Genomic DNA, 15,134 nt, shown 5'->3' on the forward strand with positions numbered 1-15,134 from the left:
GCCACCACTGCCTGGCTCTAGGACATCTTTTTAAAGGGCAAAACCACAAGGCTTTTCCTTTCATCTTTAATATTTTTCTCACTTGCTGGCCAAACAGGTTTTTTTTTTTTTTTTTTAAATCTCTACATTTCTTTTTTCTTTTTTTTGTTTTTTTGTTTTTTTGTTTTTTTTTGAGACAGGGTTTATTGTCAAAACTACTAAAATTTTGAAAGAATAAAATGTTATTGTTCTGAACAAAATATTTTAAGTTAACCTTAGTTATATATTTATGTGTTTATGTGTGTATATATATAAAATATACATGTATATATAAGTATATTTTCTTTCTTTAGCAGCTGATGTACCATCAGAAAAAGATCTGAACAAAGTCCTTCAGCTTTTGGAGCCTCAGATTTCCTTTTTAGAAGACCTGACTAAAATGGGAGGAGCAATGAGGTCTGTTCTTACTCAGGTGTTAACAAACCAACAGAACTACAAAGACCTGACTGCTGGTGAGTGAGATGTTAGCACAGACTTACAGTTTACCTGTTCATACTCTTTGGAATAAAAAATAACACTTTTTAGAACTTAGTATTTTTCATAGGATTCTAAAGCTTGAGATTATTAAGAAAACTTCTTATAGATGAGAAAACTGAACTTCAGCAAAATTCCCGGACCTCTTAAAGAGCTCTCAACTGATTTCTGTTGCAGTGTCTGGCCTCTTCGTTCTTGGTGATGACACTTGTGGGAGCTCAGCTCTGGGTGCTGGTCACTGGCAAGTGCTTTTACCTGCTGAGCTACCTCACAGGCCAGAACACCTGATCCACTGGAGTTGCAGGGTCGGGTGGGGGTGGGGTTATGCTAATACTTCACTGAGAAAGAAGTATTTATTTAAAGTAAAAATCTAAGAGAGTTGTGAGCTTCAGGGGCATGGATTTGGTTAGATTCCAGGTAGATGTTCTAGAGTTTGCCATAAATAACATACAATTGGACAAGATGAGGCAATGGTTTGAAACTAGCAGAGCAGGTAGTACACAGTAGGAAAAGGAATAGTGTGAGATGTGTCTCATGATTGCTCTGGAAGACTTCCTGACTATACACATTGGCCCTGAGGCTGATTGATCATGGTGGTCCTGCTGAGTTAACAAATCATCATATTGGTCTACTGAAGCTGGAGGAAACTGAAAATTTGGGGCAGAATACCAAGGAGTGATAGGAGTGATTTTTGAGAATCAGTGAATATCCAGTATGAGACTACCTAAGATTTTTGAAATTTTTTCATTTTAGATTTATATGTGTGTTTTGCATGTATGTATATATGTATATATGTGCATCACATGTATTTATGGCACCTGTGGAGGTCATAAAGGACATAGATTCCCTGAAACTAGAGTTACAGATCAACTGTGAGTTGATGTGTGGGTGCTGGGAATTGAATCTGGGTCTTCTGCTAAAACAAGTGCTCTTAGCTGCTGAGCCATCTCTCACTACTACCTGTAGGAAAGCAGTGTTAGTTAGATTTTAGTTTAGCCATCTGAAAGAGACCTTCTATTTCTGTAAGCATCTGACTCCGAGATTCCAGAAGGTTAGACCTTGAGTAAGTAAGGTCAACTCTCGGTTAGTCTTAAGAAAACCCAGCAAGTAAAAGTGCTTGCTGCACAATCCTGGCAACCTGAGTTTTAGCCCCAAATCCCCTGCAAAAGGAGACAACCAAAAGCTGTTCTCTGATCCCCTCCCCACCATGTATGACATGACAAAAGTACTTGCATTCCTATACACACAACACACACAAACACACAGGTACACACATGCACACATGCATATACAATACAGAAAGAGTCTCATCGCCCAGCAGTACCTGCACTGAAGGATAGAAGGCAGTATATGAGTTGGTCCCTCTCACGGTAGAGCTCCTTTCAGCATATTGAAGTTTCCATAGATCTGCCTTGTACAAAGTGTAAAATGAAGCCTTTATGTTTTGTTTTGTTTTGTTTTGTTAGGTTTTGCTTTGTTTTGTTTTGTGTTTTTCTTCTTTACCAGCCCAAAATATTCAGCTTGTGGTTGAACTGTCTTCTACAACAAATTTAGTACTCTGGCAATTGAAAACCTTTTATATTGTATTAGTAGGTTATGTAGTACATAGTAAAAACTAGTGGGCATGCCAGGAAACACACAGCTGTAAGCTAGAGTCAAGAGATGAAAAAGCCCCTGAAAATTGACCAAGATGATAGGGTAGATGTTGCATTTATCAAAGACATTAAAACAATTATTAGACATTTGTCCAAAAAAATTAAAGGAAAATGCGTCTAAAGAATTAATGGGCTGGCCAGTGGTGGCGGGAGGCAGAGGCAGGAGGATTTCTGAGTTCGAGGCCAGCTTGGTCTACAGAGTTCCAGGATAGCCAGAACCACACAGATAAACCCTGTCTCAAAACAACAACAACAAACAAAACAAAACAAAAACAACAACAACAAAAAAGAATTAATGGAAGGGAGGGGATGGGGGTTTGTGGAGGAGAAACTGGGAAGGGGGATGACATTTGAAATGAAAATAAAATAACCAAAAAAAAAAGTTTTTTTTTTTTTTTTTTTTAATTGTATGAAGGCAGTAATTTTTAAAACTTGTCTTTGCTTTGGTGTTGTATCAAATGTGTACTTATGTCATGAAATAATGTGGGTCATTTTTTTTTTATACTAAAAAAAGAATTAATGGAAAATAGGGTGTCAGTCAGTAAAGAGGGAATCTTAACAAAGAAATGTAAACGAAGAGCCAAAGTGAATCTCTAGAGCTGACAGTACTGTAAGCTGCAGTCATGGGTTGAGAAGTTCATTCAGTAATTGGATAAGCTAGAAGAGCCTGTGTTGAAGACATAGGAACAGATCCACCCACCTGGTCAACAGGGTAGGAAGTGCTGAACAAAGCATACTGAGTCTCGGAGACCTGTTAGCATCGGATAGTCTAGCATGTATGTTATTTAAGATCTGAAGTATTTGAAGAATTTAACTCAGGTTCTTCAGGGATTGAGGGTGGCATTGAGATAGGGTTTTCCTGTGTAGCTTTGGCTGTCCTGGAACTCTTTCTGTAGGCTAGGCTGGCCTTGAACTCAGAGATCCTCTTGCTTCTGCTTCCTGAGTGCTGGGATTAAAGAAAGGCATGCACCCCCACTGCCTGGCAAGCAGATTGTTTAACCATGGGGGCAACTTGACGAGGGAGTTGTTACAATTGTTTTTACTTTATTTCTATAATTAAAAACAATTCTTCTTGAAAGTAAACAACATGAACAGCAACCCTTAACTTTTTATTGATGGATATTGAATTAGATTTTGTTTCCCAAGTTTGACATTTGAGCCAGGTTTTGTGGCCATGTCTGCAGTCCCAGCTGCTCAGAAGGCTGAAGTAAGGGGAGTTACAAGTTTAAGATCTATGTGGGGTACAGAATAAGGTCAGGGCCCTCTCTCAGTTTGGACAACTCTGAGACCTTGTCTCAAAATAGAAAGCAAAACAGTGATGGATATAGATAGTGGAGAGTTGGCTGCTTCGCAGGCACGAGGTTCAATTCCCAGTAGACAGTTTGAGATTTCCAGTCTAGCTTCAGTGCTCACTAGCCATCACTAGAGAGCCAAGCCACCTTCCTAAGCCTGTTTCCTTACTTAACAAATGGCAAAAATGCATTCATTTTCAGAGTTATTGTGAGGACTTGATAAACTACATTTAGTTCAATGAATGGCATCTGTGATAGGGCTTTTATTATTTAGGAAACTTTTTTTGATACTAAAGATTAAACTTGAACCCAGAGCCTGGCATATGTTAGGCAAACCGTTGAGTTAGAGCCCTAGCACTTACTCATTTCTGTAGGAATCTGCATGCTTTTATTTATTTTTACAAATATTTAATTATTTTTATTTTATGTTTGCCTGCATGTATGTAAGTAGGACCAGACATGAGCCTGGTGCCTGCAGAGAGCAGGTCAGATTCCCCGAAATGGAGTTGCCAACTGGGTGCTGGGAACCAAACCCCACACCTCTGTAAGAGCAGTAAGTGCTCTTAGCTGTCTAGCTTTCTCTTCATGCCATGTTATTCTTAAACTAGTTGTAGTTATTTTCAGCATTGGACCTTACATGAAAGTGGGACTTGTCTCATTTATTTAATATGTTTCCTTAAAAAGAAGGACATTTTGAGAGCTGAGGCAAATAGCAGCAACTACAGCAAACCCCAGGAGGGTCCATCTTACGGGTGGTGTCACTTTAGTCTGTTGCATGGTTTATGTTACTGGTGTTGATAGTATCGGCCCACTTGGAACTCCTTTGTGATCACATAGTCAAAGACACAAACTACTGAAGAATTGCAAATGCCATGCTCATCTGACTTTTATATAGGGGATAAGAGAGAATGAGTAAGTTTTAGTGTAAAGAACTCTAAATTGCTCTCTATTCTTTCACTATTTTTCCATTCTCCATAATAAAAAACAAACAAAAAAATAGCAATAATCAGTAAGCTGCAATGCTTAAGTGAAAGTTCTAAGTTGTGGAGCCCAAGTGTTCCCATACTTGTGGAGATAAACTGTCTTAAGTGATACTTTAGTGTAAATTAGATTTTTTTTTTTTTTGAGGCAGAGTCTCTATGTAGTTCATGCTATTTGGGAATTCTATGTAGACCAGACTGGCCTCACACTCACAGAGATCCACGTGCTTCTGCATTGCAAGTGCTGGGACTAAAGGCATGTGCAACCATGCCAGTTATAAATTATGTTTCATTTCTTAAATGTGATAAGATGGTTGGAAAAAACCTGAATTAAATGTAATTTCTTTTTTTTTTTTGTTTTTTTGTTTTTTTTTTTTTTCGAGATAGGGTTTCTCTGTATAGCCCTGGCTGTCCTGGAACTCACTTTGTAGACCAGGCTGGCCTCGAACTCAGAAATCCGCCTGCCTCTGCCTCCCAAGTGCTGGGACTAAAGGCGTGCGCCACCACCGCCCGGCTAAATGTAATTTCATTTGTACCATTTGAAGGCTTTATCTTCTCTGGAAAGCCTTTCTGAGTACTCTGTTCTGCATAAGTTCTGGTCACATCCCATGGGGAAGTCTGCTTAGTAACTGTGTTGACTATGTTTTCTCGTGCCTTTCTCTACCATTGACCTTCAGGTTTCTGGAAGGTTGGAATCAAGCCTTAGCATGCCTTGTCTATACCCTCCTCATCTATTTTAGATGCTCAGCGAATTGCATTCCTATTATAAATTGCTGATCATCCTGGGATTGTCAGTGCCAAGTATAATCACAACTATTATCAGTAGTGAATTTTATGTTTAGTGCAGTAGTTTCCTCTTCCATTAGAGTATTACTTGTGTGTGTTCACAGGATGACTGTGTTTAGACTTTGAGTAGAATATTTTCTTCTGACTCTTTGTCTCAATATTAGGTCTTGGAGAAAATGCTTGTGCAAAGAAAAGTCACGAGAAGTACCTTATAGCTTTGAAGAGCTCCGGACTGACATATCCCGAGGATAAGCTGGTGTATGGGATCCAGGAACCAGCTGCTGGTACTAGCACTCTGGCAGCTCAAGGTTTGTCTAAATACTTAATTTGAACTGTAGTGACTTCCTTTTATTGAAACAGACAGCCCCTCGATCTTTTCTTCATGATTGAACATTTGAGCTGCAGTGATGTCATGAAAAGGGGGGTGGTAGTTAGACAAGTGAATGAAGAAAGTTAATTTTCCTTGAGTACAGGCTGTTCAGTTTTTAGACTTGTGTGGTTCTGAGTCGTGAGAAGTGTACCGGTTGCTATTCAGACTTCACTAGCTCAGAGGTTTAGTAATCATGGTTTATACTTAAAAAGCAAGATCCTTCTGAAACAACTTGTAAAATTTGGGTTTTTCCTGGGATTTTTCTGTTGAAGTATCAGCCCATCAGATAACATGTTCCTATAGGTAAAGTTGAACTTTGCTGGGGTGACTTTTAGAATGAGTTGTTCTTACTTATTATTCCCATATTTGTATGTCTCAATAATGATAAGGTACATCAGTACGTGGCAGTTATGACAGATGACCTTTTTTCTTCTCTGAAGGTTTTGCAGGTGCTACTGGAACACTGGGGCAGATAGACTCTTCAGATGAGGTGAGATTCAATTTTTAAAACTTTTTGTTTTTAAAACAAAATTTTGAACATTCAGTTTTTACTAATGAAGACTCAGGAGGCAGATGCTATGGTGAAAGCCTGCTACCTCACACAGACGGAAAGCGCCAGCTGCCCTTTCTGTTCCACTGAGACTCCAGAAGTAGGGGCTCCTCTCCTTCTCTATGTTGTCTTAAATACCCTTCTACTCAGAGACCCTTCTTTCTCCTGCCTGAGTTTTCTTAAGCTCACTCCTTGGCAAGTGATTGTGTGCCCTCCTCTTGGCCTACCCTGACTTTATTTTAGCTCTTGCTTACAGTAAGCTCTTGGGTTAAAGGTGTGTGTTAGGGCTGCAACAAGATTTTTTCAGTTCATAATCTTGGAGGTTCATGATGTGATCAAATATCCTGCAACACTTTTTAAAAAGAGAATTTTAAGTGTTTAGAGCTATAAAGATTTATGGTTTTGGGGTTTGGAGATGACCCAGTGGGTGAAGTTTTACTGTGCATGCATGAAGACCTGAATTTGGATTTAAGCACCCACATAAAAGCCAGATGTGAGCTTATGTCTGTAAACCCAATGCTAGGAGTTGGAGATAGGCAGATTTAGGGGATCTAATGCACTCACTGGCCAACCAGCCTAAGCAAAAGAGAGGGCTCCAGATTCAGGGAGAGCCCCCACTCTCTCTTTCAAAACAAAAAAACAAAACAAAAACAAAAATGCAGAAGAGAACGATAGAGGGAGATACCCAGTGTTGATTCTGACCTCTGCAAGTATAGGCACATAGTGAGCGGCACACACACATCTCATGCTCCCAGCTCAAAATTAACATACAGTCATTGTAGGGTTTATGAAAAAAAGTTTATGGTTGAGATCTAGTATCAATTCCTTATGTAGTTAGGGTACATACTGAAGCTCAAGAGTAGCTTCTGGGATTCTAAGTCATAGTTTCTAGCCGTGCGTGGTGGCGCATGCCTTTAATCCCAGCACTCGGGAGGCAGAGACAGGCGGATTTCTGAGTTCGAGGCCAGCCTGGTCTACAGAGTGAGTTCCAGGACAGCCAAGGCTACACAGAGAAACCCTGCCTCGAAAAACCAAAAAACCAAAAAAAAAAGTCATAGTTTCTTAGTGATAAGAAAAGGACTAACTTCTTTTCATATCTAGAATGATTTTTTTTTTTTTTTTTTTTGGAGACAGGGCTTCTCTGTGTAGCCCTGGCTGTCCTGGAACTCACTCTGTAGACTAGACTGGCCTCAAATTCAGAAATCCACCTGCCTCCCAAGTGCTGGGACTAAAGGTGTGCGCCACCACTGCCCGGCTAGAATGGAAATTTTAAAACATTTCTCACATGGAAGGCAGAGAAAAAAACCTGGTGTGCTGGTTCCTGCCTGTTATCTCAGAACTTGGATGGTGGAGGCAGGAGGATCAGTGTAGATATCCTCAGCTACAGCTCACGTTTGAGACCAGCCTGGGATATATGAATTGATATGGAATATGAGGGTGGTCTGGGTTATCTGAAACCTTTGTCATAGTAACAGGACAAGTCGAGTAGCTGGAGGTGTTGCTTAGGAACAATCTGCTTGCTCCATGTTCCACCTGTGGTACCCAGCATGCATGGGTTTCATGACGATGCTTTCTACTCACACTTTCCCTCTTCCCTCCGACCCTCTTGTCTCCTATCTCCGTGCTTCTGACGATTGTACTTTATTTTCCTGAATTGAATTGATTGTTAGCTTGTTGAATTGAGTTGGACATGTTGGAAAGCCAGCTTTTGAAAGAGGTGCTTTTTCCTCTGATGAGGAAGGAAGTAACTTATTTTATTTTGGTTTAAATTCTTAGAATTCCAATTGCAGCAACATAGTGTCTTGTGGTTGGATAGAATAACATTCTTCTGCAGTAATATCTGAGGCTTTGAATTTCCATTCATTGCTTTGTTCATTATTTTTTGACTGTGTCTTTTAAGGCCTCTTATATTAGCTCCTCTTAGAGTTAGTGTTTCATCAACTTATATGTGTAATTTTTTTCACTTGCTTTAGAACTAGTTTGGTTTTTAACTGTTAGAGAATTTCCTACATTCTTGATGTGTTTTGAGCAAATCCATCTCCTTCCCTCCTCTGCAATTCTTTCCCTATCTTACCACCATTTCCTCCCAACTTTATGTGTGCTCTCTTTCTCTCTTCTCCCACAGCTCCCCTCTTTCTCTCTCTCTTAAACCTACTGGGTCCACTTAGTGCTGCTGTATGTGCCTTGGTGTAAGATATCTACTGAACACATTGTAGTCCCCCAGGGCTACACCCCTAAAGATAAATGACTCTCCCTCCTCTAGCAGCCATCAGTTGCCAGTAGCAACTCAGGGTAGAACATCAAGAGCCCCTCCCCTGTCCTGCCTGGGGTTTTAGCTGTCTCCATCTTAGGTAGGTCCTGTTCATGCAGCTATAGCCACCAGGAGTCATGTCTGGCAAATACTGTTTCATTGTAGATATCCACTACCCCTGGCTCTTACAGTCTTTCCACCCTCTCTTCCACAATAATCTCTCAGCCTTTGTGTGTGTGTGTGTGTGTGTATGTGTGTAAGTAATGTATCTGTCTGTTTCCTTTTATCCTCTAGTTAATTTTTCATGTTCCTTAGGGTGGCATAATAGTCATCTTAAAAAACTTGGACTTCAGAGTCGGTTAGATCTAGGTTTAAATCTTGGCTCATATGGCCTTATATGCCAGATTACTTTTATTTTTCAACATTAGTTTTCTTATGAAGAAAATAGTGATAATTGTAATATTAAAATTAATTGGAATAATATGTATAAAATCACATTCATATACTTGCTATACTTGCCACAAATTTAACTCCTTCCTTCCTTTCTTTTCTTTTCTTTTCTTTTCTTTTCTTTTCTTTTCTTTTCTTTCTTTCTTTCTTTCTTTCTTTCTTTCTTTCTTTCTTTCTTTCTTTCTTTCTTTGAGACAGGGTTTCATATAATGTAGGTTGATCTTGAACTTATTATGTAGCCAAGGATAACCTTGAAAAGTTTTAATCTTCCTACCTTTACCTTCCATGTTCTAGGATTGTAGGCATACACTACCACACACTGCTTGCTTTAGATTCAGCTGATGGCTTCATGTATGCTGGCAGGCAAGCAATTACCTCTTAGGCTACATCACTACCCCACAAATTTGAGTCTCATAAATGTTTTCAATTCTGTAGCCTTATGTATAAAGGGATTAAAATACATAGTTTTTGAGTTATTGTGGGTCATACTGCAGACATTTTAGCTGATCTTCCTGAGAAATAGCTACTAGAGCACAATTTCAAGAAAATGAATTTTAGCCCTTCAACTTTTAATTGCTTAAGTAATATACAAATATGTTTTTTGATTGATTTACTGGGCAATTGAGATAAAATAAAAGTTACTGTGACTAGTCCCTCCTCTAATACTGCCATTTAATAGTTTTCAAGCATTGACAGATCCATTTCTATATAGTTAAATAGCATCATTGTCAGTGAGAAGGTGCTTTATAAAGCGCTTTACTACGTGATGACCTTTGGTTTATTCAGAAGTAAACTATGTAAATCTATCTTTGTTGTTTTTCATTGGCGATATAATAGTCTAAAGTAATGGGAGAACTACATATTGTCCAACCACGTTCTTGATTTCTAGTCAGATTCTAAGAGTCATTGTTTCCCTTTCTTTCTCTTGCTTTGCAGGTGTATAAATAGTTCTTTAGGATATGGAATTGCTTAGATACAGGAGATACGTCTACATTTTAATATGCTATATTTACTTTTTAGTGATTATTTCAGGGAAATTAATATTTGAAGAATTATTGTTTTTGTTTTTCGAGACAGAGTTTCTCTGTGTAGCCCTGGTTGTCCTGGAACTCACTTTGTAGACCAGGCTGGCCTTGAACTTAGAAATCCGCCTGCCTATGTCTCCTAAGTGCTGGGATTAAAGGCGTGCACCACCACTGCCTGGCTGGAATTAATTTTTATATAAAATGATAATTCATTTGTGTTTTATTGATACATACTCTACCCACATTGTCTTTGTTTTGTCATTTTCAATTTAATTTTTAAATATTGACTTACAAGTAGGAAAGTCATGTGATACAGCAAAAACAAAAATGAGAAAGAAGAGGACACAATGAAAGGTTATGAAAATTATGGATGTTTTAGGGATATGAGAGTTCATTGTGTGAGGCTGATGAAGTTGAATTCCTGAGAGTTAATTCCCAAGAACTCAGTGAGGGTAGTAAATTTCATGTAGTCAGTGGTAAAGTTGAAATTTGACTTAAAGTCTCTTTCTTGTCTGCTTGATCTCTGATAGTCTTGCTATAAAGTGGATAGGCTATTGTTCATTTTGTTGCTACTATAGAAACTATTCTTGTTACTGTAGAGATACTTATTGCTATGGAGCAAATTTGTCTGAAAATTCTATGGTTTAAAATCACCATTTTAATGTACTTGACTTAGGAATTTGGGACTGGCAGCTGGATAGTTGTGTCTGGGTTATTTTGTGGAGTTTCAGCTAGTTTGTTGGCCAAAGCTAAAGTTATCTGAAGGGCAAACTTAGATGGAAATCTGAGCTGGTTTATTCACTGGGCTCACAATTGATGCCGACTGTCCAGAGGGAGCTCTGGTTGTTGATGAGCGTGTTTACATTTGGATTCTCATGGTGTCTTAAATTGGAGATCTTTGATGGTGGATGACTTAACAGTGTGAGTGGTTCAAGACCAGGCCTGGCAGAGCCATTTCTGAAGTAGCTTGGAATTTACAAGTAGTTCTTCTACTGCTGGTTGTTAGGCATAAGGAAGTTGTTAGGGCCATGCTCTTTCAACTGTAGGAGGAAGATAGATTACTTCTCAATTGGAAAAATGCTAAGGAATTTATAAGCATCTTTCTACAACCACAATGTGACATTTGGCATTCTTTTTCTTGGGTTCCCCTGATACTTGAAAATAAAAATGACTAGGAATAGCATTCCAATAGTTGGCACATATCTTTTGACAAACATTTTAAGTGAATATGAGATATCCTTATAGCTAGTAATGAGTATTGGAGAATTTTAATAAGAAACTTTCCTTATATATAATGACTATTATTGTACATCAAGAGAAAGACAGCCGGGCGGTGGTGGTGCACGCCTTTAGTCCCAGCACTTGGGAGGCAGAGGCAGGCGGATTTCTGAGTTCGAGGCCAGCCTGGTCTACAAAGTGAGTTCCAGGACAGCCAGGGCTATACAGAGAAACCCTGTCTCAAAAAAAAAAAAAAAAAAAAAAAAAAAAAAAGAGAAAGACAGCTTATATTTAAGATTGAAAGATATTTTGGGGGAACATTTAAAAACATTATTGTTATTTATATGTGTGCATATGAGTATGTGTGTGTGGTTATTCAAGGTGTTGGATACTCTATAGAGTTGTATAGTTTTGGGTAGTTATGAGCCTCCCAAGAGGGGTACTAGGAGCTGGACCTCAGTCTTCTGCAAGAAAAACAAGTACTTATAATGGATGCCATCTCTCCATTGTATCCCCCCACCTTCTGAAACTTGCTGTATAGACCAGATTAGCCTAGAATTCAGAGAGATGTGCCTGTGTCTGCCTCCTGGCCTGGTGCACTAGCTATATAGTACAGACTGACTGGACTCAGGAGTCTCCGTGCTTCTGCCTCCCACTTGCTGGAATGAAAGGCATAAGCCACCATACCTGGCTTAGAGAATTGATATTTCCTTTCTAAAGCAAAGAAATTGCCAACATACTTTAAAGAACAAACCATTTTAAAATTTATGTATATCAAAATTATGTTAATCTTCTGCTAGTCTTTTGAGCTTACCTGTTGACTATTTCTGCTTTTGTTTCTTTTTTAATGGGAAATATTACATTAGAACCATTGGCCTGCATGAAAACAGCACTGGAAGCTATACCATGAGCACAAGATGTGTTGAGTTGTATTGGGATTCATTTAGAGAGGAAAAAGAAACATTTCCATCCACTCACAAAACTAATGGTGTTACTTAAGTGGTTTTTTTGTTTTTTTTTTTGTTTTTTTTTTGGTTTTTCGAGACAGGGTTTCTCTGTGTAACCCTGGCTGTCCTGGAACTCACTCTGTAGACCAGGCTGGCCTCGAACTCAGAAATCTGCCTGCCTTTGCCGCCCGAGTGCTGGGATTAAAGGCATGCGCCACCACGCCTGGCAGTTACTTAAAATTTATATTGTAGCTCTTTCAAAACATTTTTTTTTTGCACATTTCTAAAATGATTAAAAATGAATAACCAAGGAACAGAACTGCGACTCAAGGAGGAAGTTGATGAGTGGATGAGTAGAGGTGCTTGAATGAGGAAAACCTAATTAATGCTTTAGAACCTCACGGCCCCACCTCCTGCTTTATTCTTTATATAAGTACCACGGTAAATTTGCATTAGTGTTCATATTGACATGTAATGAGGCCCGAGGATTGACATTTCTACCCTGTTATTGTGTAGTCCCAGAGATTATCAAGCTGGCCCTTTCATGATTTCAGTCTTGTAATTCAACATAGTAGAAGTAAAGGAAGATATAATGAGGACAGTTACATTCACGCTACAGAGGGGTAGATATAGCAATTAAAAAGCGATTTTAAAGTCTGGGTCTGTAGCTAACTGGTGGAACATCTGTTCAGCATGCACAGTGCCCTGGGGTTGATCCTCAACATATGCAGAAATATACCTTAAGCCAGAGAAACCCCAACAAAAGTAGAATTTTAAATTGGAAGAGAGAACTAATTTAACTTTGTTTTAAGATGAAGAAACAGGCTAGAGAAATGGCTCAGTGGTTAAGAGTTCTGCATTTCCAGAGGATCTGAATGTGGTTCCCAGCACCCACCTGGAATTCTAGCGCCAGTGGATTTGAATCTCAGTGATGCTCCCTTCTGGCCTCCGAGGGTACCCACACACATGTGGTTTACCTACAAACATACACATAATGCTTTTCAAAAGAAGAAATGGATTTGAAACTGCAGTGCAGCAAGATTTACTTGTATTTTGGAGTTTTAGTTGATGAGTGCATGTATTGCGGTCCAGTTAGCCTTGGCCCTGTCAGAGTGTCAGTCTTGTCTCTGTTGTCTTCATAGTAACAGAACATTGTACTAAGCAGTGCTGTGGACGTTTTTTGTGCAGTATTGACATTTTTTGCAATATCACTTAGTCTTTTCTTGTGTAGCTCATCTGAAATAAGAGAAAATGTTATTTATGCTATATGGAACCAAAACTAAATTCAAGAACACATCTTAATTTTGTAAAATATTTTAAAATTTAATATACACCAATTAAATTTGTGATTATCAGATAATCTAGTTCAATAGAAAACCATCATCATTCTTTTTTTTTTTTTTTTTTTTTTTTTTTTTTTTTTTTGTCATTTTTTGTTTTTTTTTTTTTTTTTTTTTTTTTTTGGTTTTTCGAGACAGGGTTTCTCTGTATAGCTCTGGCTGTCCTGGAACTCACTTTGTAGACCAGGCTGGCCTCGAACTCAGAAATCCGCCTGCCTCTGCCTCCCGAGTGCTGGGATTAAAGGCGTGCGCCACCACGCCCGGCTCTAACCATCATCATTCTTATGTGAGTGGGTCTAATTATAATTAGATATTTCTGAGAGGGAAGAGAATGTGTTGTAGGGTAGGGTATTTTGTTCTTTTTAAGCAGGGTCTAGTTATAGAACACAGGCTGCTTCAGGTTTTTCATCTTCCTGCAGTATTCCTTGATTACTGGGACCACCATTCCAGTGCACAGATAACTTTTCAAGGAAACTTTAGAAAATTGAAGTCCATAAGCACATGTCTATGTGTTCCACCACTAGATTATTAGTTTCTGTGATTTTGAGGTGCAAATGAAGTAAAACTTTTCTCCGGTGAAGCTATGGCCATCTGATGTTCATTTTAGAGAAACAGAAGAATGGGGAGAAAGAAAAAAATGTTTCAGCCTGGTATTAGTGTTAACTATTGTTATTTATTTTGCTTAGTCACATATATTCTTTTTTTCCTATATACACTTAATAATTGAAGATAATCATTAGAAAATGTTTAGATGTCCTTGTAGACATTCTTTGAATATTCTTTGGTACTGAATGAAAAAAAAAAACCCTAATTTTTAAAACTTATATTGAACAGGATTATTGAAAATAGAAGATAGATACTTTTAAAAAATTTGTGATAGATAAAAAGTAATACATTTTGACAATTAAAGTTGAATTTTAATTTACCAGGAATTAGGTTAATTGTGAAGGTTGGTACTGGAGGGTCACATAATTTTTGTGGGAAGTTTCTTAGAAATACCAGTATATTTCTTTTCTAGTGTAGGGATAGACTTTGCAGCATTTTCTGCAGTTGATAAACTTCCATGTAAATGCTTTGAGGGATAGAGATCTTTCCTAGCTAGCAGACACTAGTTCCTTTTCTTGGTAGGTTTTTGTTTTGTTTTTTTCTGCTTGGTAGTTTTTATAGTTAAGATGCTCTTGAAGCTTGGGGATGTCACTCAGTGGTGGAGTCCGTGACCAGTGTGCATGAAATCCTAACAAATCTTTTTTGTGTCAGAGAGATAACTTAGTGCCCAACAGTACTGACTGCTCTTGCAAAAGACCCAAGTTGGGTTTCTAGCACCCTATGTGATGGCTCACTACTGTCTGTAACAATAGTTCTTGGGAATCCAATATTCTCTTGTGGCTACAACAGGCACATACAAATATGCAGACAAACACTCTCACACATAAAATAATTTTTAAAAGTTCCCAATATTTTTCTGGGAGTGGTGGTGTACACCCCTAAGTCCTAGCACTTGGGAGGTGGAGGATCAGAGCTCAGGCCCATCCTCAGCTACAGTGAAGTTTTGAGATTGAGGTGAGCTGTAGTACACAAGGCCTTTAAAACACACACACACACACACACACATCTTATGAATATATGTATATATATTCTGTGTTTTATAAAATTATATAACCATCTGTCTTAGTCAGGGTTTCTATTCCTGCACAAACATCATGACCAAGAAGCAAGTTGGGGAGGAAAGGGTTTATTCAGCTTACACTTCCATGCTG

The 15,134-nt window shown here is 38.5% G+C and overlaps 1 protein-coding gene across 6 annotated transcripts in view; it reads left to right on the plus strand.

The window, feature by feature from the left end:
• The window catches only part of Ubr3 (ubiquitin protein ligase E3 component n-recognin 3), a 132,883-nt gene that overhangs the window by 20,573 nt on the left and 97,176 nt on the right, over positions 1-15,134 (plus strand). For 4 of the 6 annotated variants that reach the window (XM_029473748.1, XM_029473751.1, XM_021152412.2 and 1 more), the window contains exons 3-5: positions 333-491; positions 5,391-5,534; positions 6,037-6,086. In XM_029473748.1, the coding sequence (XP_029329608.1) occupies positions 333-491; positions 5,391-5,534; positions 6,037-6,086 (353 nt within the window). The remainder of the gene's footprint in view (positions 1-332; positions 492-5,390; positions 5,535-6,036; positions 6,087-15,134) is intronic. The other 2 variants (XM_029473750.1, XM_021152420.2) reach the window with 1 other exon arrangement.

This window comes from Mus caroli, chromosome 2, assembly GCF_900094665.2.
Source record: "Mus caroli chromosome 2, CAROLI_EIJ_v1.1, whole genome shotgun sequence".
Lineage (NCBI taxonomy): Eukaryota > Metazoa > Chordata > Mammalia > Rodentia > Muridae > Mus > Mus caroli.